The 26,321-nt window shown below is 52.8% G+C and overlaps 1 protein-coding gene across 2 annotated transcripts in view; it reads right to left on the reverse strand.

Moving 5' to 3' along the window:
* Nucleotides 1–26,321, reverse strand: part of CLIP2 (CAP-Gly domain containing linker protein 2) — a 97,961-nt gene that overhangs the window by 60,223 nt on the left and 11,417 nt on the right. For both annotated transcript variants that reach the window (XM_064375650.1, XM_064375649.1), the window contains exon 2: nucleotides 10,955–11,142. In XM_064375650.1, the coding sequence (XP_064231720.1) occupies nucleotides 10,955–11,075 (121 nt within the window). In that variant the 5' untranslated portion in view covers nucleotides 11,076–11,142. The remainder of the gene's footprint in view (nucleotides 1–10,954; nucleotides 11,143–26,321) is intronic.

The following is a 26,321-nucleotide window of genomic DNA, read 5'->3' on the forward strand; positions in this document are numbered from 1 at the left end:
GATCAAGACTTGCCTCCTCCAGGACCTCACAGCAAAGCTCCTCCACCATCCTCCCCATCTCAGGAGGCCCTGCACCCACCCATGCGCTCAGGCTGCAAACCCCATGCTCTACCAGCTCACCATTCCCCCAGTCTAGCAATTCCACAGAAGAAATCACTCCTAATTCATTTATGCCTCCTTCTCAGGGCTCAGAGGCTCACCTAATTTTTTTTTTTTTTTTTTAGACGAAGTCTCACTCTGTCACTCAGGCTGGAGTGCAGTGACATGATCTCGGCTCACTGCAACCTCTGCCTCCCGGGTTCAAACGATTCTCCTGCCTCAGCCTCCTGAGTAGCTGGAATGACAGGGGCCCACTATCACACCCAACTAATTTTTTGTATTTTTGGTAGAGAGGGGGTTTCACCATTTTGACCAGGCTCAGCTTGAATTCCTGACTTCAGGTGATCCGCCCACCTCGGCCTCCCAAACTGCCGGGATTACAGGTGTAAGCCCAGCCAGAAATAAAATATTTTTAAAAGAAAAAAATAAAATAAGGGAATGCACTCTTTGGCCTATTTCCAAAGGAAATAATTCAGAAAGGGAAAAAAACTGACTATCTTGACCTTCACACACACACACAAAAACCTGAATCTAAGTCCCTCCAAACTGAGGAGCAGTGACATAAATTATGTTCACATCATTCAGATTATTAAGCAACCTTTAAAACATTATTTGTCCAGGTTCTGTGGGACAGGGCTTATGATGTGATTCTTGGGGACACAGCAGAGTTCAGGAGCACCCCCACGTCTAGCACAGGGCACAGTGGCCTGGGGTGGGGAAGAGGAACAAAAAATGAATCAATTAAGAAACACTGGCCGGGCGCAGTGGCGCACACCTGTAATCCCAGCGCTTTGGGAGGCCAAGGCAGGCGGATCACCTCAGGTCAAGAGTTCAAGACCAGCCTGACCAACATGGAGAAACCCCGTCTCTACTAAAAATATAAAAATTAGCCGGGTGTGGTGGCGGGCACCTGTAATCCCAGCTACCCGGGAGGCTGAGGCAGGAGAATTGCTTGAACTCAGGAGGCGGAGGTTGCAGTGAGCCGAGATCACGCCACTGCACTCCAGCCTGGTGCCTGGCGACAGAGCAAGACTCTGTCTCAAAAAATAGTAATAATAATATTAATATAAATAAATAAATAAATAAGTAAAATAACCAAGAGGGGCCTTGCAGGGATCCACAATGTTGACACGTCATAAACTGAAATGTGTGATGAACTCAGCCCTCTGCCCCAGTGGTTTAGGGGCAGATAAAAAAAATATCCTCTGCTAGGACCTGGTCCCTCCCTAAATATTCCACAGAACATAGCTCCATGGGGTGTTCCTAGGTATTATGAAAAAAAGAAAAATTAACTTCCAGGTTCAAATAAGCTTGAGAAACAGCAGCTTCAACAAAGTGAAGGGTACTCGTCTACAAGACTGTTCAGAGCCTTCCATGTGCCAATGAGCACTGTGACCACGAAGGAGGGGCTCTAAATAAAGCGACCCCATGATTTAACATCCAAACCCGGATGCCTCTGGGAGTGAGAGGTGCTCTTAACATAGCATCATGCTGGCCGGGTGTGGCGGCTCATGTCTGTTATCCCAGCACTCTGGGAGGCTGAGGCGGGAGGATCATTTGAGCTCAGGAGGCACATAGTGAGACTTTGTCTCTACAAAATAATACAAAAATTAGCAGGGCACGGTGGTGTGCACCTGTAGTGCCAGCTACTTGGGAGACTAAGAGAGGAGTTGGAGGCTGCAGTGAGCCATGATCGCGCCACTGCACTCCTGCCTGAGTGACAGAGTGAGACCCTTGAAGAGGGGAGGGGAGAGGAGGGGAGGGGAGGGTGGAAGAGGGGAGGGGGAGGGGGAAGAGAGGGAATGGGGGGAGGGGAGGGGGAGGAGAGGGGAGGGTGGGGGATGGGGGGGAGGGGAGGGAAAAGCAAAGAGGCATTATACCAATACCACAGGCATCAACCAGACTGTTTTGGGCAAAGCTCCATCCTTCTGCCTCGAGTACACACTTTCCTCTTGGAATCATCTAAGGAAACCCTCCCTTCCATCCACAGCAACTCCACAACCCCTCATCTGCAGCCATCCCAAGGGGCCCACTGCGTCTCTCTCCCTTCCAACCCCACAGGGCTCTGTTCCCCCTTTAGTTTGCACAACCTGCCTCCCAGGCTAACTGGGGTGTGTGTCTGCATACTGCCAGAACAGGAGCCCCAGGAGGTGGGCTCTCACCAATGCCCCTCTCATCCCCTGGACCCCCTGGGCTGAAATGCAGACAGACGGCACAACCTGACTCCCCCTTCCTGGTGGCCCCAAAGGAACATGCATCAATGCCCCGAAAATCTCAAATAGCTTTCTCTCCTGAGCCCCCTCTTCTCTCCAGAAGGTGCTCAAAGGCAGAGGTTATGAAGTAAGGAATGGGGTCTCCATAGCTTCCCTCAAAGGAGCCGCTTTCCCCTCCGCCAGCCCCACATTGGGTCCACCCCAATCTGGTTCCACCCTTCAGTCCATGCCTCCTCCATGGAGGACCGAGTATACATCCACCAGCCCACCCTGAGCAGGGACGGGTCCCTCTGAAGCTCACCTCTCTCTCGTGGCCACCCCAGCCCCAGACTCTGGAGCATTGCCTCTAAAGAAGGGACCTCCCTCCATCAGCCCACACCGTCCTGAATCCCAGGCTTTGCTCAGCATTCTTCCTGAACCAAATGGAACTCCAAACCCCCCTTCCGTGCCCCCTCCTCCCAAATCAGGAGAACAGAGCCCCTGCCCAGCAGACTCGTCTAGGGAACCCAGGGCAAGAGCGGCCTGAATGGCTTACCCTGAAAAGAACAGAGCCAGCTCCCCATGGAGAAGCCCGTGGCCAGGCCACCGGGCAGGCAGGCAGGCAGGTGCTGGCAACCAGGCCCCCGCCCCGTCGGATCGATCCTGGACCACGTCAGGGCATTAGGAGGCAGCCCTGCCCCCACCCCCTGCCAGCCACAGAAGATCAGGCTTGGCTTCCCTGTCCTGATGCCATTTAAAAGTTTAGGATGTGGTCAGTGGAGAGCCGAGAAGCTGACCTTGAAGGGACGAGCTTGCCCAACATCTCAGACAAGTCACTTAAAGTGGGGACAATCCCACCTGCTCTCCTGGGGCTGGGGAGGCTGCTGGAAACTTATGGAAAGGAAAGAGAAAGACACCATCCTCTTGGGGGGTAGGACCCCCCTCAGGCACTTCAGGCTGATGCCAAGGTCTAGAACACACACAGGGTGCAGGGAGATTGCGTTAGTGAGTTAGAACCAAAATGCTGGCCGGGTGCAGTGGCTCACACCTGTTACCCCAGCACTTTGGGAGGCTGACGCAGGCAGATCACTTGAGGTCAGGAGTTCAAGACCAGCCTGGCCAACATGGTGAAACCCCGACTCTACTTTTTTTTGGGGGGCAGGGGACAGAGCTTCCTCATTACCCAGGCTGGAGTGCAGTGGCACGATCTCGGCTCACCGCAACCTCCGCCTCCCAGGTTCAAGCGATTCTCCTGCCTCAGCCTCCGAAGTAGCTGGGATTACAGGCATGCACCACCATGCCCAGCTAATTTTGTATTTTTAGTAGAGACGGGTTTCTCCATGTTGGCCAGGTTGGTCTCCAACTCCAGACCTCAGGTGATCCGCCAGCCTCAGCCTCCCAAAGTGCTTGGATTACAGGTGTAAGCCACCGTGCCTGGCCTCCGATTCTACTAAAAATAGAAAAATCAGCTGGGCATGGTGGTGCATGCCTGTAGTTCCAGCTACTTGGGAGGCTGAGGCAGGAGAATCGCTTGAACCCAGGAGGAGGAGGTTGCAGTGAGCCGAGATCACACCACTGCACTCCAGCCTGGGCGACAGAGCGAGACTCTGTCACAAATAAAAACAAAACAAGTTTTGAAGAACTGCCTGACTTTCCTGAAGCAGCTGCACCATTTTACATTCCCACCAGCAACATATGACAGTTTCTTGATCCGAGGAGGTGGGGGCTGCAGTGAGCTGAGATTGCACCGCTGCACTCCAGCCTGGGCAAGAGAGTGAGACTCCATCTCAAAAACAAAAACAAGGCCAGGCATAGTGGCTCACGCCTATAATCCCAGCACTTTGGGAGGCTAAGGTGGGCGGATCACCTGAGGTCAGGAGTTCAAGACCAGCCTGACCAACATGGAGAAACCCCATTTCTACTCAAAATACAAAAAAAAAATAGCCAGGCGTGGTGGCGCATGCCTGTAATCCCAGCTACTCCGGAGGCTGAGACAGGAGAATTGCTTGAACCTGGGAGGTGGAGGTTGCAGTGAGCCGAGATCACACCATTGCACTCCAGTCTGGGTGACAAGAGCATAACTTCATCTCAAACAAATGAAAAACAAAAACAAAATGCCCTGGGCCCAGCCCTGTGTGCGCCCTGGAGGGGCAGTTGGGGATAGGATACAGGACCTCGCCTCACATCACCCAGCTCCCCACCTAAGGGTGGGTGACACACACACACACTTGTCCTGAATCTCCTGGATCCTGAGGCAAGGCCACAGGAAAGTTTGGGGACAACTGTGACCAACCTAATGGGAACAGATAGCGCCTCCTCCCATCCACCTGTCTGGGGCATGAGCCAGTTGTGTGGGGCTGGGACTGAACTCAGTCCCCCAGGCACCCCACCCCTGGGGAGGCAGCAGGGGCTCAGTCTGGCATGAGCCTCAGCTCCTAGCCCAGTAGCCTGGGCAATGCAGCTGAGATGCCAAGCCTCTGTGCTCTTATCTTTATTTTTATTTTATTTTATTTTTTAGATAGAATCTTTCTTTGTCACCCAGGCTGGAGTACAGTGGAGTGATCTCGGCTCACTGCAACCTCCACATTCCAGGTTCAAGCCATTCTCCTGCCTCAGCCTCCCGAGTAGCTGGGATTACAGGTGTGGGCCCTCGCACAAGCTAATTTTTATATTTTTAGTAGACATGAGAATTCACCATGTTGGCCAGGCTAGTCTTGAGTTCCTGACCTCAAGTGATCTGCCCACCTCTCTCAAAGTGCTGGGATTACAGGTGTGAGCTACTGCCCGGCCCTCAGGGCCTTTGCAGCCTCTGTTCCCTTTGCCTGGATGCTTTTCCCTCAACCGCAGCCAGGGTGACTCCAGCTCGTCACTTGAATCCTTGCTCCAGTGTCACCCTTGGAGCCGGGCCGTCCCTAACCGCCCTGTCTGCAGCAGCCTCCAGGTTTGCCTGGTTACGCGCAGCCGGGTCCCTGACCACGCTGCTCCACCCAGGACTTTGTCCCCTGGTGGGTCCCAAACCACCCTCCTGCCCACCTGCTCTGACTGTCTCTCCCATGTAGCCCTGTGCCACCTCCTAGTGTGAGAGACGCCCTCAAAGGTGCCCTCAAATGCTGCTCCCAGTGTGGCACAGCTCTGGGGACACAGGCCCTCCTCCCCTGTCCACTGGGTGGGCAGCAGGGGCACCAGTCCAGGCCCCGTCCCTTTGCCAGCTCCTCTGCCGGACGCTGAGCTCATGCTTTGGGAGGCAGCCACGGCCCTGTTCCCAGAGCAGACTCCAGCATGCTCCCCTCCCCGAAAAACACCGCCAGCCCCTGGCCTCTGCCAGACCCATCTCCAGCTGCCCACTGCCCAGGGTTCTGGCTTCTGATGGGTGTGGCCGCCTCCAGCCCCTCAGAGAACAGATGCCAGTTGCATGTGTGGGTGAGGGAGCCCAACGGGCCAACAGGACTCGGGGGACCGTCCTTCCCTGGCTCTTCCACCTGTCACTCTTCCCAGAGACTTTTTTATTCTTGTTTTTTTTCTGGAGACCCTGGCACAGGAACAAAAGCGGCCCCAGCAGCAGAATCTCTCCCTTTCTCTCTCCCAGGCTTTTGTTGCCTCGGCCAACTCAGTTTTGCTCCAGGCTGGCCGCCCTCTTCCCCAGCCTGGGAGTCCGGTTCTGCCCTGTAAAGGCAGTGGCCGGGGGGCAACACGGAGAGAGAGTGCCACCGAGGCCAGCCACAGCCTCTGCTGCCACCATCGCCAAGGTCAGGCACAAGGTGTGGCTCCCCAGTCAATCAGGCATTCTCGGAGGGACACTTTCTCTCTCTGGGACAGCTTTGCAGGGTGGGGGCCCCAGGCAGTCCGATCACCCAGTCCTCGCCCCCACTCCCAGACCCCCAGGCAGTGTGACCAGGAAGCAAGTGGCACGTCACAGGCCACACTGCAGTCCGTTCCCTCCAGGGAACATTGAAATGACAGCAGGTGATGACACCAGGAGCACAGGGCGGTGCTTGCCACAGGATGCAATAAGAGAGAAAAAGCAGGCCGGGCGCGGTGGCTCACACCTGTAATCCCAGCACTTTGGGAGGTCGAGGCGGGTGGATGACGAGATCAAGAGATCGAGACCATCCTGGTCAACATGGTGAAACCCTGTCTCTACTAAAAATACAAAAAATTAGCTGGGCATGGTGGTGCATGCCTGTAATCCCAGCTACTCAGGAGGCTGAGGCAGGAGAATTGCCTGAACCCAGGAGGCGGAGGTTGCGGTGAGCCGAGATCGCGCCATTGCACTCCAGCCTGGGTAACAAGAGCGAAACTCTGTCTCAAAAAGAAAAAAAAAAAAAAAAAGAGAGAGAAAAAGCAGAACGCACAATTTAGCTGTTTAAACAACAACTCATGGCCAGGCACAGCGGCTCACACCTGTAATCCCAGCACTTTGGGAGGCAGAGGTGGGAGGATTACTTGAGGTCAGGAGTTCAAGACCAGCCTGGCTAACATGTTGAGACCCTATCTCTACTAAAAATACAAAAAATTAGCCAGGCAAGGTGGCAGGCTCCTGTAATCCCAGCTACTAGGGAGACTGAGGCATGGGAATCACTTGAACTTGGGAGGCGGAGGTTGTAGCGTGCCAAGATCATGCCACTGCACTCCAGCCTTGGCAACAGAAGGAGACCCTGTCTCAAATAAACAAACAAACATAGCTAAACATAGAAAAGGTACAGTAAAAATAAGGTTTAAAAGGTAGACTGGGTCAGATGTGGTGGCTGACACCTGTAATCCTAGAATTTTGGGAGGTCAAGGCGGGAGGATTGCTTGAGGCCAGGAGGTGCATCCTGGTCAATATAATGAGATCCTGTCTCTTGCCTCTTTTTTCTTTTTTTCAGATGAGTCTCACTCTGTTGCCCAGGCTGGAGGGCAGTGATGTGATCTTGGCTCACTGCAACCTCTGCCTCTCGGGTAGCTGGGATTACAGGCACCCACCACCATGCCTGGCTAATTTTTTGTATTTTTAGTAGAGATGGGGTTTCACTATGTTGCCCAGGCTGGTCTCGAACTCCTGAACTCAGGTGATCCGCCTGCCTCAGCCTCCCAAAGTGCTGGGATTACAGGAGTGAGCCATCGCACCTGGCCAAGATCCTATCTCTTTTTTTTTTTTTTTGAGATGGAGTTTCGCTCTTGCTGCCTAGGCCAGAGTGCAATGGTGGGATCTCAGCTTGGCACAATCTTGGCTCACCAAAACCTCCACCTCCTGGTTCAAGCAATTCTCCCGTCTCAGCCTCCCGAGTAGCTAGGATTACAGGCATGAGCCACCACGCCCAGCTAATTTTGTATTTTTAGTAGAGACGGGGTTTTTCCATGTTGGTCAGGCTGGTCTCAAACTCCCGACCTCAGGTGATCCGCCCACCTCGGCCTCCCAAAGTGCTGGGATTACAGGCGTGAGCCACCGTACCTGGCCTTTTTATTTAAAAAAATAATAATAATTGCACTGCAACATGACAATGGCTAAAACTCAGGAATCACCAGCTTCGGCAACAGGAAATGTTCAGCTCTGTTAGAATCTCTTGGGACTACAGCAAACAGGGTCCACCGTTAACGGAATCCTGGCTATGCTGTACAGTGACTGGGTTAAGTGGTAAAGGGGAAGGTTAGAGGATAATGGACATTTTTTTTCTTTTACCACTTTCAAATTTTCCTGTAATGAGATGATGGATGGGCGAAAAGAAAAGAAATTAGAAATTAATCTTTAATGAGTTTTCTACCTGCAGGCACTTCGGGTTCATTAACTCACTTGATCCCATCAGGGAGATGCTATTATCCCATTTGTGGCTCAGAGAGGTTAGGTCACTCTCCCAGGGTCACACAGCAGGAGCGGGGCTAGAGGGCATGAGAGCTGGATCACAGCCAGAACTGGGGCCTCTCTAGATCAGGGAGGAACAAAGGGGAAAGTACCCAGAAGGTTCAATAAGACTGTCTCGCTGCACGCCACACTCCAGCCCCAGGGTTGGGCCGGGCTGGTGCCCTTCTCCAGTCATTAGGCTACATAGTCCTACTTCTCACTGGATCAAGCTCAGCCCACTGGGTACATTCGGCCACGCCCTTCCCCGCTGCCTGCAGGTCCTTCCTCCTCCTCTGCCCATTTTCAAACTCCATCCACTGCCCTGCACCTATCCTTAAGGCTGAGCTCATTCAGGCTTCTTCCAGGAAGTCTTCCCTGACTGCCCACTCATGAGCCCACCTGGGCCTCCCAGAACCCAGCTGTGAGCGCAGATGTCCTCACTTGGATAGCCACAGCCTCCTCACTGGCATCCCCACCTGGCTCTTAACCCCACAATCCATTCTCTGCACGTGGCCCAGGGGAGCGAACAGGGTGCAGTCACTCCTGTTGGTGTCCTCCAGCCGTTCCCACCATCCTTTCCTCATTTTCTTTTTGAGTGAGTCTCATTCAGTCGCCCAGGCTGGAGTTCAGTGGTGTGATCACGGCTCACTGCAGCCTCCACCTCCTGGGCTCAAGTGCATCTCCTACCTCAGGCTCCCAAGCAACTGGGACCACAGGCATGCGCCACCGTGCCAGACTAATTTTTTTTTTTTTTTTTAGTAAAGATGAGGTCTTGCTGTGTAGCCCAGGCTGGTCTCAAACTCTACTGCTCAAGCGATCCTCCCACCTCAGCCTCCCAAAGTGCTGGGATTACAGGCTTAAGTCACCGTGCCTGGCCCCCACCACCCTTTTTTTTTTTTTTTTGAGATGGAGTCTTGCTTTTTTGCCCAGACTGGAATACAGTGGCACAATCTCAGTCCACTGCAACCTCCGCCTCCCGGGTTCAAGTGATTCTCCTTCCTCAGCCTCCACAGTGGCTGGGATTACAGGCGCCCGCCACCACAACCAGCTAATTTTTCTATTTTTAGTAGAGACGAGTTTCATCCTGTTGGCCAGGCTGGTCTCCTAACTTCAAGCGATCCTCCCGCCTCAGCCTCCCAAAGAGCTGGGATTACAGTCTTGAGTCACTGTGCCCCGCCCCCACCACTCGTAAAACAAACCCAAACCCCGTGGCCTTCAGGTCTGCCTCTGCTGGCCTCCCTCATCTCTTTTTACACTCCTCTCCAGCCAGACTTTCCTTTTTTCTCTCTCTCTTTTTTTTTTAGGGTCTCGTTCTGTCACTCAGGCTGGAGTGCTGTGGTGTGATCATGGCTCACTGCAGTCTCCAGCCCCTGGGCTCAAGCAATCCTCCCACCTCAGCCTCCCGAGTACTAGGGACTACAGGCACACACCACTATTCCTGGCTAATTTTTAAACTTTTTTTTTGTAGGGATGGGGTCTCACTATGTATCCTGGGCAGGTCTGGAACTCCTAGGCTCAAGTGTTCCTCTGGCCTCAGCCTCCCAAAGTGCTGTGCTGGGATTACAGGTGTGAACTACCATGCTGGCCTTTCTTTTTACTTTTTTTTTTTTTTTTTTGAGACAGAGTCTTGTTCTATTGCCCAGGCTGGAGTACAGTGGCATGATCTCAGCTCACTGCAGCCTCTGCCTCCTGAGTCCAACTGATTCTCATGCCTCGGCCTCCCAAGTAGCTGGGACTACAGACACGTGCCACCACATCTGGCTAATTTTTGTATTTTTAGTATTTTTCGGGTGGAGACGGGGTTTCATCTTGTGGGCCAGGCTGGTCTCGAACTCCTGGCCTCAGATAATCCACCAGCCTTGGCCTCCCAAAGTGCTGGGATTATAGGCATGAGCCACCGTGCCTGGCTTAATTTTTGTATTCTTAGTAGAGACGGAGTTTCACCACACTGGCCAGGCTGGCCTTGAACTCCGTACCCTAAGTGATCCTCCCAGCTCAGCCTCCCAAAGTGCTGTGATTACAGCTGTGAGCTTGCATGCCCAGCTCAGTCACAATTTTTTAAACCCCAGAGGATGGGTAAGAAATTGCTTCTAGTTTCTTCCATCATACCGATCTTGGTTTTAAACTCTCCCGTAGCTCTCATTATTAGGATGAAAACCAAACTCCCTGCACACCTCCAAGTGGCCCAGGTCCACCTGTATCACAGCACTGCCCCAGCCGCACCCACATTCTCTCCCTCTTCTGTACCCATGATGCTCCTTTCTGCCTCTGCGCCTTCGCACATGCTGTTCCCTCTACCTGGAATATCCTTCCCCCTTTTTGAGATGAAGTCTCACTCTGTTTCCCAGGCTGGAGTACAATGGCGCAATCTTGGCTCACTGCAACCTCCGCCTCCCAGGTTCAAGTGATTCTTCTGCCTCAGCCTCCCAAGTAGCTGGGATTACAGGCACGCGCCACCATGACCAGCTAATTTTTGTATTTTTGTAGAGGAGGGGTTTCACCATCTTGGCCAGGCTGGACTCGAACTCCTGACCTCAAGTGATCCCGCCCGCCTTGGCCTCCCAAAGTGCTGGGATGACAGACGTGAGCCACCACGCCCAGCCCCTATCCTCTTCCACTAGTGAATCTGCTATTCACCCTCCAGACCTCAGCTCCCATGTCCCCTCCCTGGGGAAGCCTCTGGTGACCTCCCGGCGCTGATCAGGCCCCATTACAGGAGCTCATGACACTCAGCGTCCCCCACCAGAATGGTCACAGAGCGGCCCGTGCTCCTGGGGCTCTTCTGGAAGAACGCTCATCGCATGTAGCCTGTCCCCTCACCCCACCGATCGTTGGCACCACGTACCTTCCTTGGAGCCAGTGGCTGCCGCTGCCGAGGATGAAGCTGATCCGGTGGACGTCCGGCCCATGGGACTGGAGTGCTTCCCCCCACGGCCGGGGGGCTTCAGGCCGCTGGGCTTCTGCATGACGGTGCCACTGGGCAGGTGGACAAGGGTGAGTGCCGGTCACATCCCCTCTGCCATCTTCACTCACCTGCGGGCAGAGACAGGAGACATTGCATCATCACTTCCCAACGGCCCCCAGACCTCAAGGGCCACCGAGCAATACACATCCCTCCTGATGTGGGCTGGTAGAGGCCACAGCCGATTGAACCTAGCAGCTCACTGCTCCCTTGCCACGTGAGCCATATTCCCGTTCCCAGACTCATCATCCCAGCACTGCCCCTCTATCCCAGGGGCTGGACAGACACAGAGAGGTTCGTGCCTTACGCCCTTACGTCCTGGTGTGGGGTCATCTGCCTCAACTGCACACCAGGACATCATCTAGCCACGCCCTCTGCCTGCCTTTCCATCAGGAAGACTTCGTGTCTTTATTCATTTTTGGTTGCAGAAATATAATTGAAACATGTTGTTTCATCTTCTATGCCACAAGCATCCATCAAGCTGTTTGCAATGACCACTTTTTTGAGGAGTTTCGCTCTTGTTGCCAAGGCTGGAGTGCAATGGCATGATCTCGGCTCATCACAACCTCCACCTCCCAGGTTCAAGCGATTCTCCTGCCTCAGCCTCCAGAGTTGCTGGGATTACAGGCATGCACCACCATGCTCAACTAATCTTGTATTTTTAGTAGAAACAGGGTTTCTTTTTTTTTTTTTTTTTTTTTTTTGAGACGGAGTTTCGCTCGTTACCCAGGCTGGAGTGCAATGGCGCGATCTCGGCTCACCGCAACCTCCGCCTCCTGGGTTCAGGCAATTCTCCTGCCTCAGCCTCCTGAGTAGCTGGGATTACAGGCACGCGCCACCATGCCCAGCTAATTTTTTGTATTAGTAGAGACGGGGTTTCACCATGTTGACCAGGATGGTCTCGATCTCTTGATCTCGTGATTCACCCGCCTCGGCCTCCCAAAGTGCTGGGATTACAGGCTTGAGCCACCGCACCCGGCCTGAAACAGGGTTTCTCCATGTTGATCAGGCTGGTCTCAAACTCCCGACCTCAGGTGATCCACCCACCTTGGCCTCCCCCAAAGTGCTGGGATTACAGGCATGAGCCACCATGCCCGGCCAAACCACTTTTAGACTGGGCACAGTGGCCTGTCATCCCAGGAGTCTAGGAGGCTAAGCCTGGAGGATCACTTGAGCCCAGGAGACCAAGGCTGCAGTGAGCTCCAGTGCACTCCAGCCTGGGTGACAGAGTGAAACCCTTCCAAAGGGTGAGCTCCATGCTGACTATGGTCATTACAAGGCCTAAAAGGGGCCAGGCGCAGTGGCTTATGCCTGTAATCCCACCACTGTGGGAGGCCAAGGCGAGTGGATCACTTGAGGTCAGGAGTTCGAGACCAGCCTGGCCAACATGGTGAACCCTCGTGTCTACTAAGAATACAAAAATTAGCCAGGCTGGATAGCACATGCCTATAGTCCTAGCTACTTAGGAGGCTGAGGCACGAGAATTACTCGAACCCAGGAAGTGGCAGTTGCAGTGAGCTGAGGTCCCACTACTGCACTCCAGCCTGGATGACAGAGCGAGACTTTCCCCCCCCCCAAAAAAAAGCCCTAAAAGGGCTGGGGGCAGTGACTCACACCTGTAATCCCCACACTTTGAGAGGTCGAGATCGGGGGTCGATTGAGGCCAGGAGTTCGAAACCATCCTTGGTAGCTTAGCAAGACTTTGTCTCTACAGAAAATGAAAAATAAAAAATTAGCTGGGCATGGTGGCACATGCCTGTAGTCCCAGCTACTTGGGGGACAGAGGCAGGAGGACTGCTTGAGCCTGGGAGGCTTAGGCTGCAGTGAGCTATGATGGCACCACTGCACTACAGCCTGGGCAACAGAGCAAGACTTTGTCTCAAAAAAAAAAGCCGTTATAAAACAGAACAAGATGATGTTCTTTGCAGGGTCATGGATGGAGCTGGAAGCCATTATCCTCAGCAAACTAACGCAGGAACGGAAAACCAAGCACCGCATGTTCTCACTTATAAGTGGGAGTTGAACAACGAGAACACATGGACACAGGGAGGGGAACCACACCTCGGAGGGTGATGGGGGTGGGGAGGGAGAACATCGGGAATAATAGCTAATGCATGTTGGGCTTAATACCTAGGTGATGGGTTGATAGGTGCAGCAAACCACCATGACACACATTTACCTGCAAGCCTGCACATCCTGCACATGTACCCCAGAACTTAACATTTTTTTTAAAAAAGGCTGGGCATGGTGGCTCACGCCTGTAATCCCAGCACTTTGGGAGGCCAAGGCAGGTGGATCACCTGAGTTCAAGACCAGCCTGACCAACATGGAGAAACTCCATCTCTACCAGAAAAAAAAAAGGCCAGGTGAAGTGGCTCATGCCTGTAATCCCAGCACTTTGAGAGGCCGACGTGGGTAGATCACCTGAGGTCAGGAGTTTGAGACCAGCCTGGCCAATATGGCAGAAACCCCATCTCTACTAAAAATACAATAATTAGCTGGGTGTGGTGGCGGGCACTCTCTCACCCAGGCTGGAGTGCAGTGACACCATCTCAGCTCACTGCAACCTCCACCTCCCAGGTTCAAGTGATTCTCCTGCCGCAGCCTCCTGAGTAGCTGGAATTACAGGCACCCGTCACAATGCCTGGCTAATTTTCATATTTTTAGTAAAGACGGGGTTTTGCCATGTTGGCCAGGCTGGTCTCGAACTCCTGACCTCAAGTGATCCTCCCACCTTGGCCTCCCAAAGTGCTGGGATTACAGGCATGAGCCACCACGCCTGGCCAGCTTTGTGTCATTATGACAAAGCAGAGAAGAGCTTAGAGAGCAACAGCGCTTTACAATAGGGACTCTGGCGGGGAGCAAAGCCTCCAGGCATGACGATATCTGTTTAGGGGATCGGGGGCAGCAAGATGGGGCTGGGGGTCAGAGAGGTGGACAAATCCCCCACCCCCAGGCCTCTTCCCCACTATCCTATACTCACAAACTTTCCTGCACCCGGTGTTTCTGGAAGGCTCACCATGAGCCAGATCCCACTCCCGCCCCAGAGCTGCCAGCAGGACTCAGCCTCTGTCCTGGGGAGCACCAGAGTCAGAGGGAGGATTCCAAGGAAAAGCATCCTCACATCTGGACCTCAGAAACACAGGAAATCTCTGAGGCAGTAGATGCCCTTGTTTGCCCAGCCATATCTGTGGTCACAGATTTTAAAGAATCCTTTCCACCACTCATCTTATTATTATTATTTTTAGAGACAGGGTCTTACTCTGTTGCCCAGACTGGAGTTCAGTGGCGTGATCTTGGCTCAACTGCAATCTCCGCCTCCCAGTTTCAAGTGATTCTCCTGCCTCAGCCTCCTAAGTAGCTGGATTACAGGTGCCCGCCACCACGCCTGGCGAATTTTTGTATTTTTTGTAGAGATGGGGTTTCACCATGTTGGCCAGGCTGGTCTCGAACTCCTGACCTCAAGTGATCCTCCCACCTCTGCTTCCCACAATTCAGGGATTATGGGCATGAGCCACCACACTCAGTCCCTTTTTTTTTGAGATAGAGTCTCACTTTGTCACCCACGCTGGAGTGCAGTGGCGTGATCTTGGTTCACTGCAACCTCCATCTCCTGGGTTCAAGTAATTCTCCTGCCTTGGCCTCCAAGTAGCTCAGACTACAGGTGCCTGCTACCAGACCTCGCTAATTTTTGTATTTTAGTAGAGATGGGGTTTCTGCCATCTTGGCCAGACTGGTCTCGAACTGATGACCTCAAGCAATCCTCCCGCCTCAGCCTCCCAAAGTGCTGGGATTACAGGTGTGCGCCACTGTTCCTGGCCTTTTTTTTTTTTTTTTTCCTAAACCTATTTGAGGGACACTGTCATTTGCATTTCCAAAAAGTTCTGATGAATATGGAAGCCAACCTACAATGCTCACGGCATTGTAGGAATGCGTGACATGTTCTCAGACCATCCGATGAGTCAGCAATGCTACTACCTGTTCTGGCACATCCGAGCGAAGGATCACCTCCTCCCTCGGGCTGGCAGCTACAGGAGCAGAGGAGAATGAGTTGCCCCCGGGCACACAGCAGTGGAGCCGACACGCCCTGGTGAGCCCACGAGAACACTGGGCATGTCTGCCAGCCCTGGCCCTCAGGGCCTGGCAAATCCAACACTCCAACGCCCTGGTGCCCTGGGAATTCTGGGGATCGGGAGTCAATCATGCTGGGTACAAAGCTGCTCCCTCAGTCCCCAGAACCTGGCCCTCCGAGTGGCTCGTTCACTAAGGGAGCCGGACTGTGGGCTTTGGGCACAGCTCTCTGAGATCTTGGTTAAGCTGGGTCAGCATCTCCGATGCCAGCAAAGGTAAGTGGGGGTGGTCTCTGGTGACAGTAAATGTCCCACCCTGTGGGTGACCAAACAAGCCTCCTGCTCCTGTGGCTCAGCTGGGCCACCTTCTCACCTAGGAATTCCTGATGCAGAGAAGAGAGAGCGTTGCCGGGACTCACATGAGGTGCAAGGAACTCCCTCCCCATCCTGAACCCCCCCAGGGCCTCTTCTCTGCCCAAAAATCCTTCCACAGAGAAAACAGCTAAAAATCATATCTAATAACAAACTTGCACTCTTTTTTTTTGGAGATGGAGTCTCGCTCTATCACTGTGGTGCAACTTCGGCTCACTGCAACCTCTGCCTCCCAGGTTCAAGTCAGCAGCTGGGACTACAGGCCTGTGCCACCACATCAGCTAATTTTTATATTTTTAGTAGAGATGGAATTTCACCATGTTGGCCAGGCTGGTCTTGAACTCCTGACCTCAAATGATCCACCTGCCTCAGCCTCCCAATGTGCTGGGATTACAGGTGGAAGCCACCGCACCTGGCCCAGACTTGGATTATTTTCTTTTTTTCCTTGAGATGTAGTTTTACTCTATCACCCAGGCTGGAGTGCAATGACACGATCACAGCTCACTGCAGCCTCCAGCTCCTGGGCTCAAGGATCCTCCTGTCTCAGCCTCCTGAGTAGCTGGGACTACAGGTGCACACTACCGTGCCTGGACAATTGTTTTTCATTTTTTGTAGAGAATGGGTCTAGCTACGTTGCCCAGGCTGGTCTCAAACTCCCGGCTCAAGCAGTCCTCCTGCCTCGGCCTCTGAAAGTGCTGGGATTTCAGGTGTGAGCCACTACGCCCAGCCAGAGCTGGTATTCAGGAAACATAAGGAACTCTGCAACTCACTAAGAAGACAACAACCCAGTGAAAAATGGGTGAAAGGTCTAAATCAACATTTCACCAAAGAAGATATCCAAACAGTTCGGAAGCACATGAAAAGATGACTAACATCGTTACTCATCCAGGCGATGCAGATCAAAACCACAAGAGCTACCACTTCCCACCAACGGGAATGGCTAAACATTTTAAAAGCTGACAATACCAAGTGCTGATGAGGACACAGAACCACCACAATGCCTGTAGTGTTGATGAAAATAAAAAACGCTTGGGAGGCCGGGGTGGGTGGATCATGAGGTCAAGAGACCGAGACCAGCCTGGCCAACATGGTGAAACCCTGTTTCTACTAAAAATACAAAACTTAGCTGGGCATGGTGACAGGCACCTGTAGTCCCAGCTACTCAGGAGGCTGAGGCAGGAGAATCGCTTGAACCTGGAAGGCAGAGGTTGCAGTGAGCCGAGATCACGCCACTGCACTCCAGCCTGGGCAACAGAGCAAGACTATGTCTCAAAAAAAAAAAAAGTTAAAAAAAAAAAGGTACAACCACTTTGGAAAACAGTTGGGCAGTTTCTTAAAAAGTAAAAAATAGGGCCGGGCGCGGTGGCTCACGCCTGTAATCCAGCACTTCGGGAGGCTGAGGCAGGTGGATCATGAGGTCAGGAGATAGAGACCTGATCAACATGGTGAAACCCTGTCTCTACTAAAATACAAAAAAATTAGCCGGGCATGGTGGCGCACACCTATAGTCCCAGCTACTCAGGAGGCTGAGGCAGGGGAATCGCTTGAACCCGGGCAGCAGAGGATGCCGTGAGCTGAGATTGTGCCACTGCACTATAGCCTGGGTGACAGAGCAAGACTTCGTCTCAAAAAAAAAGTTAAAAATGGGGCCGGGCGCGGTGGCTCACGCCTGTAATCCCAGCACTTTGGGAGGCCGAGGCAGGTGGATCACGAGGTCAAGAGATCGAGACCATCATCCTGGTCAACGTGGTGAAACCCCGTCTCTACTAAAAATACAAAAAATTAGCTGGGCATGGTGGTGCGTGCCTGTAATCCCAGCTACTCGGGAGGCTGAGGCAGGAGAATTGCCTAAACCCAGGAGGCGGAGGTTGCGGTGAGCCGAGATCGCGCCATTGCACTCCAGCCTGGGTAACAAGAGCGAAACTCCGTCTCAAAAAAAAAAAAAAAGTTAAAAATAGTGGCTGGGCGCAGTGACTCACACCTGTAATCCCAGCACTTTGGGAGGCCGAGGCAGGTGGATAACCTGAGTTCAGGAGTTTGAGGCCAGCCTGGCCAACATGATGAAATCCTAACTTTACTAAAAATACAAAAATTAGCCGGGCGTGGTGGTGGGCACCTGTATTCCCAGCTACTCGGGAGGCTGAAGTGAGAGAATCACTTGAACCTGGGAAGCAAAGGTTGCAGTGAGCCAAGATTGAGCCACTGCACTCCAGCCTAGACAACAGAGCAAGACTCTGTCTTTAAAAAAAAAAAAAAAAAAGTTAAAAAAAAGGAGCCTGAGGCAGGCAGATAGCTTGAGCTCAGCAGTTGGAGACCAGCGTGGGCAACGTGGTGAAACTCCATCTCTACCAAAAATCCAAAAGCAATTAGCAGGGTGTGGTGGCGCATGCCTGTACTCCCAGCTACTTGGGAAGCTAAGGCATGAGAATTGCTTGAACCTGGGAGGCAGAGGTTGCAGTGAGCCAAGATTGTGCCACTGCACTCTAGCCTGGATGACAAAGTGAGATCGTCTCCAAAAAAAAAAAAAAAAAAAAAAGTTAAAAATATGCCTACCGCCAGGCGAAATGCCTCACACCTATAATCCTAGAACTTTGGGAGGCCGAGGCGGGCGGATCACCTGAGGTTGGGAGTTTGAGACCAGCCTGACCAACATGGAGAAACCCCATCTCTACTAAAAAAAAAAAAAATACAAAAAATTAGCCGGGCGTGGTGGCGCATGCCTGTAGTCCCAGCTACTGGGAAGGCTGAGGCAGGAGAATCGCTTGAACCTGGGAGGCAGAGGCTGCGGTGAACCGAGGTCATGCCGTTACACTCCAGCCTGGGCAACAAAAGCAAAACTCCATCTCAAAAAAAAAAATAATAATAATAATAATATATACCATATAACATATAAAATACATATATATACCATATAAATGGTATATAAATACACATATATACCATATAAAATACATACATATATATATATATACACCATATAACCCAACCACACAAGAGAAGCAAAAACATATGTCCACAGAAAGTTTTTTAAACAAGTGTTCATGCCAGCTTTATTCGTAACAGCCTGAAAGTAAAATGTGCATCAGCCAGTGCACGTACAAAGAAAAGTAGGGCAGCTATTTTATTTTATTTTTATTTTTGAGACAGGGTTTCGCTCTGTCACCCAGGTTGAGTATAGTGGTGCAATCATGACTCACTGTAGCCACAGAAACTCCTGGGCTTAAGTGATCCTCCCACCTCAGCCTCCAGGGTAGCTGGGACCAAAGGCGTGTGCCACCATGCCCAGCTAATTTTTTATTTTTTGCAGAGACGGAGTCTCACCATGTTGCCCAAGTTGGTCTCAAACTCCTGGACTCAAAGGATCCTCCTGTCTCGGCCTGCCAAAGTGCTGGGATTACGGGAGTGAGACACCATGACCAGCCTTCATTTTTATTTTAGAATAGAGACAGGTCTCTGTCACCTAGGCTGGTGTGTGGTGGCATGATCACGGCTGACTGCAGCCTCGACCTCCTGGGCTCAAGCGATCCTTCCACATCAGCCTCCCCAGTAGCTGGGACTACAGCCATGCGCCATCACGCCTGGCTAAATTTTGTACTTTTTTAAATTAATTAATTTATCTATTTATTTTTGTAGAGACAGGGTCTTGCTACATTGGACAAGCTGGTCTTGAATTCCTGGAATCAAGCAATTTCCCCACCTCAGCCTCTCAAAGTGCTGGGATTACAGGTGTGAGGCACCATGACTGACCCAAAGTGACGTATCTATATAATAGAATACTTCCCAGCAATAAGGAACTACATGGATGTATTTTTTTTTCTCAGTTGTGGCATATACCTTTGCAAATAGCATTTTTTTTTTTTAAGACTGAGTCTCACTCTGCCACTCACGCTGGAGTGCAATGACGTGATCTCTCCTCACTGCAACCTCCATCTCCCGGGTTCAAGCGAGTCTCCTGCCTCAGCCTCCAGAGTAGCTGGGACTACAGGCATCCACCACCACCATGCCTGGCTAATTTGTGTATTTTTAGCAGAGGCGAGGTTTCACCATGTTGGCCAGGCTGGTCTCAAACTCCTGACCTCAGGTGTTCCACTCACCTCAGCCTCTCAAAGTGCTGGGATTACAGGCGTGAGCCAGCACGCCCAGCGGGATGAATGTTTAAAACATTTTGCTAAGTAGAAGAAACCAGACACAAAGGACTCCATATTGTATGAGTCCATTCATATGAAATTTCAAAGCTATACACACAGAACGCTGATCAGTGGCTGACAGATCGGCTGCAAATGGGCACAGAGAACGCTCTGGGTGGTAGAAATGTCCCAAAACTGGAGTGTGGTGATGGTTGCACAACTCTACGTTTATACTTGAAGTTATCAAACCATGTACTTCATTAGTAGTAGAGAAGTAGAGACAGGGTTTCACCATGTTGGCCAGGCTGGTCTTGAACTCCTGACCCCAGGTGATCCACCCACACTGGCCATCCAAAGTGCTGGGATTACAGGCTGGAGCCACTACACCCGGCCTAAACCATACACTTAAGATGGGAGAGGCCAGGCACAGTGGCTTATGCCTATAATCCCAGCACTTTGGGTGGCCAATTGCTGGAGCTCAGGATTTCGAGACCAGCCTGGGAAACATGACGAAAACCTGTCTCTACAAAATAATAAAAAATTTAGCTGGGTATGGTGGTGCGTGTCTGTAGTCCCGGCTACTGGGGAGGCCAAGGTGGGAGGCTCACTTCAGCCGGGAGGGTTGAGGCTGCAGTGAGCCGTGATCACACCAACACACTACAGCCTGGGTGACAGAGTGAGACCCTGTCTCTAAAAATGTTAAAAACTGGCCAGGCACGGTGGGTCACAGCTGTAATCCCAGAAATTCGGGAGGCCAAGGCAGGCTGATCATGAGGTCAGGAGTTCGAGACCAGTCTGGCCAACATAGCGAAACCCTGTCTCTACTAACAATACAAAAAATTAGTCGGGCGAGGTGGCGTACGCCTGTATTCCCAGCTGCTCCAGAGGCTGAGGCAGGAGAATCACGTGAACCCAGGAGGCGGAGGTTGCAGTGAGCCAAGATAGCGCCATTGCACTCCTGCCTGGGCAACAGTGTGAGACTCCATCTCAAAAAAAAAAAAAAAAAAAAAAAGTTAAAAATTAAAAAAAAAAATCACTGTTGAATGGATGAATCAATGATACATACTGACCCAACAGATGAGAAGTCCAGGACACCATTCTCACCTTCTTAGGACCTAGCACTGAGGACTGAATGGTTCATGGTGATCAGCCCAGCTGGTCCGACACCACAGCTCATCGCACAGCTGATCCAGCCTCCCCACCAGCCAGCATCCCCTCTAGGGCAAAGACCAGGCATGAGAACCCTGTCCCTGGCACTGGAGGCTCCTGCAGCTGACCCTGCAGGTCCTTCCCATCCACTGGACACTGTCCCACCTCCCAGAGTCCGCCTGTGCCTTTTCTCCCACCTGCTTCATGTCACCGGTTTGCACTACCTACTGACACCTAGCCTGATGCCACCTCTTCCAGGAAGTCTCCCAGGACCTTCGGCCCACAGAGACCTCAGGATCACATTGGAGCCAAAGAGGAAAGAATATGCTCTTCTTGTCTGTCTTGTTCATGCCCCCTGGGAGCTCACAGGCAACTTCAGGCAGGGCCATAGTCTCTCTTCTCTGGGAACCCAGCCTGAGCCATGGTGCCTGGCACGGGGCCATGATCTGGAACTCCCAGGAGAGCACACCTACAGCAAGCCAGAGGTCAAGGGCCTTCGGGCCACAAATCCCCAGAAACACTCCTCCCAGGGAACACTCCCATAATTGCCCTCCGGCCCTCCCGAACGCCCAGGAGTCTCCAGGATGAAGAAGCTACTATCTACCAGGCATGGCACGAATGCAGACTCAGGAGTCACCCCCCAGCCCCTGGACAAGGCAGTAGGCATCTGATAGGTGGCGCTTCCTGAGTGCAGAGAAGTTCGGAGGCTCGAAGTCACGCCCTGCTAAGTGGCTATCCTGGAATCAGACCCGGGTCTGGCCCTTCCCTACCTCCCGTCCTGCCCAGCCCAGCCCTGGAATAACATTTGTGAGCCCCCTGGCCTCTGGGGACAGCGTCCGCCTGCCACAGCTCACAAAGAGACCAAAGAGCTGGCAGGAGAGGAGAAGCAAGGCGGCATTGAGCCAGACCCAGCCACCCTTGCCGTGGCGGGGAGAAGGGCACAGTGGGGGTGGGGGAAGGGCAGCCCCCCTGCCCCAAGAAGCACCCGGAAGGGGAGAGGGGAGAATGGTGCACAGGAAGGGGGGGCCACCAGCCCTGTGTGACTCAGCTGCGCTGGTGAGACAGAGGAAGAGAGAGGGATTCTTGCAAAACCCTGGGTCTTGATGATAAATTGGCCCCTGGCCACACTGTGGCTGATGTGGGAGGCGGGGAAGCGTGGCACAGCCCCAGCCCCAAACCCCACGCCTACCCCAAGTGGCTGTGAGCCCCTGGCCCAGAAAGAGCTTCAGTTTCATCACCTGTAAAATGGGGTACACATGTCACTACCTCCTGTGAGGCAGAGAAGACACCCCAGGAGCGTGCCCAGCTGCCGGGAAGGGGACTGTCACTACTCTCTGGAGGCCCTGGTGCCCAGGACAGACAGGCGAGGGCGGGGTGGCATTCAGACCAACAGGACCCCTTTTGTGCCACCCTCTGCCGCCGTTTCCCAGAGACAAGCCCTGGTGGCATTTCAGGGTTTCCATTTCAGCTGCCCGGGGGTGGCGGGCTGCAGCCTCGGAACTCTCTGCCAATCAGAGCCCCAGCAGAGGGGGACAGGTGCCAAATAGAGCAGTGGAAAGCCCGTCTTAGTTTGGCGGGTGATCCTCCTCCTGGGGCGAGGGAGGCGGGCGCCAGGAAGCGGGCACGCCTGCAGAGACCCCAGACATAGCTCACTCCGGAGGGGTTGGGTTTGGCAGGGATGCAGCTGCCGGCTGGGTTGGGTCACATCCAGCCTTCACCAGAGCCCATTCTCTCCAGGGCCTTCGGGGGTCCTGGCAGCTAGGGTGCTCATGGCCACCACTTCCTGAGGTGTAACCCGCAGTCCCCTCAATCAGGCCCCAGAGGTGGGCTCAGCACAGCCCCTGCCCATAGGCCACAATCCCTAAGGCACCAGGTACAGCAGGACCTCTTGGAGAAGGAAAGGCCCCCTCGGGGCAGAGGGTCTGAGATCCGGCAAGGGAAACTGACCACATTCTGCCAGGTGCACCCAACAGCCAAGGATCTGGTGGGGCTGGTAGGCAGGGGGGCAGCCAGAGAGTGTGAGAGATAGGCAGCGTCTCCCAGACGTGCCCCAGCAATCAGGCTGAGGGGATGGAGTCCACAGAGAGGCTCTAAGCCAGGGGTCCTCCACCATCAGACAAGCACACCAGCAAGATCGCTCCGAGAGCTGAGGGCAACAGTGAACTGGCAGTGGGGGCGGGAGGGGGTTGCGATTTGGGGAGAGAGACCAGCTAGGGGCTGCTGAGATGGAAGTGGACCCCCAAAATGTGGCCAGGTACAGTGGCTCACAACTGTAATCCCAGTACTTTGGGAGGCTGAGGAGGGAGGATTGCCTGAACTCAGGAGTTCGAGACCAGCCTCGACAACAATGTGAAACCCTGTCTCTACTAAAATACAAAAAATTAGCTGGGCGTGGTGGCATGTGTCTGTAGTCCCAGCTACTCCGGAGGCTGAGGCAGGAGAATTGCAAGAACCCAGGAGGCAGAGGTTGCAGTGAGCTGAGATCACACCACTGCACTCCAGCCTGGGCAACAGAGCGAGACTCCATCTCAAAAAACAAAAACAAAAAATAGAAAAATTAGCTGGGCATGGTGGCGGGTGCCTGTAATCCCAACTACTCAGGAGGCTGCGGCAGGAAAATCACTTGAACATAGGAGGCAGAGGCTGCTGTGAGCTGAGATAGTGCCACTGCACTCCAGCCGGGGTGACAGAGCGAGACTCCATCTCAAAAACGAACAAACAAAGAAAAAACAAAACAAGACCTGATCCGGGACAGAGAGGGGACACTGGGAGGGAGGCAGGGGGAGGCAGAGGCTGGAGCAGGGAACTCAAAGGAACCAGAGGCCACCAACCTGAGGGCAACCAGAGGAAAGGCGAGCAGGAACAGGACCAGCCTTTGCAGGGGAGGCCAGGCTGCTCAACCCACCAGCTGAGGGACAGAGAGTCGCTGGGCGTCCCCAGGAACAGGAAAAGGCAAACCCACGGTGCCTCATCTGATGGGGAGGGAAAGTCAAAAGGCCTGGCAAGGCCGGGTGCAGTGGCTCATGCCTGTAATCCCAGCACTTTGGAAGGTGGAGGCAGGTGGAACACGAGGTCAGGAGTTTGAGACCAGCCTGGCCAACATAGTGAAACCTCGTCTCTATTAAAAATATAAAAAATTAGCTGGGCGTGGTGGCATATGCCTATAATCCTAGCTACTCGAGAGGCTGAGGCAGGAGAATCGCTTGAACCCGGGAGGCGGAGGTTGGAGTGAGCCGAGATCACACCACTGCACTCCAGCCTGGGTTACAGTGCGAGACTCCATCTCAAAAAAAAAAAAAAAGGCCTGGTGGCAATGCCAAGTGTTAGAGATGGGGCAGAGCAGTGGGTGGGTGGGTGCAGGTGGCAGAGTGCCTGGGTTGGACGGGGGACATGAGCGTACACTGCAGGGCCGGTGGTTCCCCTAGAGGGTCCTCCCTGGGCAATTGGCCCGCCTCCCCTGGATGCACCCATAGGACGAACTCCACTGTAAGAGCAGGGAGGGGTGGTTTGGTGGGTGGAGGGGCCTGCAGTGGGGTAACTGGGGACTTTATTTATTTATGGCGACAGGGTCTCCCTCTGTCACCCAGGCTGGAGTGCAGTGGCACGATCATAGCTCACTGCAGCCTCAAACTCCTGATTCTCCCTCCTTAGCCTCCGGAGTGGCTGGGACCACAGTTATATGCCACGCCACCATAGCCGGCTAATTTTTGTCGAGACAGGATCTCTCTATGTTGCCCAGGCTGGACTTGAACTCCTGGCCTCAAGCGATCCTCTTGCCTCAGCCTCCCAGAGTGCTGGGATCACAGGCATCGGCCACGGTGCCCAGCCTCTGGTTATAGTTCTGTTTCCTAACTCTGCGGGATGCTCACGGGTGTTCAATGTATCCTGTCTATTCCTTTGAATACCTAACAGATTCCTTCTTTTTTTTTCTGAGACAGAGCCTCACTCTGTCGCCACGATGGAGTGCAGTGGCACAATCTTGGCTCACTGAAACCTCCACCTCCCAGGTTCAAGCAATTCTCCTGCCTCAGCCTCCTGAGTAGCTGGGACCACAGGCGCGTGCCACCACGCCCGGCTCATTTTTTTGTATTTTTAGTAGAGACGGAGTTTCACCATGTTAGCCAGGATGGTCCTGATCTCTTGACCTTTTGATCCACCTGCCTTGGCCGCCCAAAGTGCTAGGATTACATGCGTGAGCCACCGTGCCCGGACCCTAACAGATTTCTTAATCTTTTTGTTTGTTTGTTTTGAGAATAAAGAACTGCAACAAGGCCAGGGGCGATATAATCACACCTGTAATCCCAGCACGTTGGGAGGTCAAGGCAGGCAGATCACTTGAGGCCAGGAGTTCAAGACCACCCTGGCCAACATTGTAAAACTCTGTCTCTACTAAAAAATACAAAAATTAGCTGGGCGTGGTGGCATGCGTCTATAATCTCAGCTGCTCAGGTGGCTGAGGCCCAAGAATCACTCGAATCTGGGAGGCAGAGGTTGCAGTGAACTGAGATCGTGCCACTGCACTCCAGCCTGGGTAAGAAAGTGAGACTCTGTCTCAAGAAAGTAAAAAACAAAAGAAAAGAGAAATAAATAAATAAAATGAAAAACAGTGACTATACCAAGCATTGGTAAGTATGTGGAACACCCACAAGGTACAATGCCCCACTAATGGGAGTGTGAGCCAGCCTTAGCAGTTTGGAAAACAGTTTGGCATTCCATCCTAAAACTGAACAGACAAACCCTATGACCCAGCAATTCTACTTCCAGGCATATCCCCTACAAAACGTGCACGTACATGTACCAAAAGATATGGACCATTCCGAACAGTCCAACACTGAAAATAACGCATACATCCATCACCATTAGAATGAGTCAATAAGGCCAGGCATGATGGCTCACGCCTATAATCCCAGCACTTTGGGAGGTGAAGGTGGGTGGATCACTTGAGGCCAGCAGTTCAAGACCATCCTGGCCAACATGGTCTTGAAACCCCATCTCTACTAAAAATACAAAAATTAGCCTGGTGTGGTGGTGGGCACCTGTAATCTCAGCTACTTGGGAGGATGAGACAGGAGGATTGCTTGAACCCAGGAGGTGGAAGCTGCAATGAGCTGAGATCATGCCATTGCACTCCAGTCTTAGCAACAGAGCAGGACTCTGTCTCCAAAAAAAAGAAAGAAAGAAAAGAAAAGAAAGGCCTGGCATGGTGACTCACTCCTGTAATCCCAGCACTTTGGGAGGACAAGGTGTGTGGATCACCTGAGGTCAGGAGTTCAAGATCAGCCTGGCCAACTTGGTGAAACCCTATCTCTACCAAAAATACCAAAAAACAATGAGCTGGGCATTGTGTCGGGTGCTTGTAATCCCACCTACTCGGGAGACTGAGGCAGGAGAATCACTTGAACCCCGGAGGCAGAGATTGCAGTAAGCCGAGATCGCACCACTGCACTCCAGCCTGGGTGACAACAGCGAGACTCTGTCTCAAAAACAAACAAAAAAAAAGAATGAATAAATAAGTTGTGGTTTGTTCACACA

This window comes from Aotus nancymaae, unplaced genomic scaffold (genome assembly GCF_030222135.1).
Source record: "Aotus nancymaae isolate 86718 unplaced genomic scaffold, 86718_ANA_hifiasm-v0.15.2.pri h1tg000012l, whole genome shotgun sequence".
NCBI lineage: Eukaryota > Metazoa > Chordata > Mammalia > Primates > Aotidae > Aotus > Aotus nancymaae.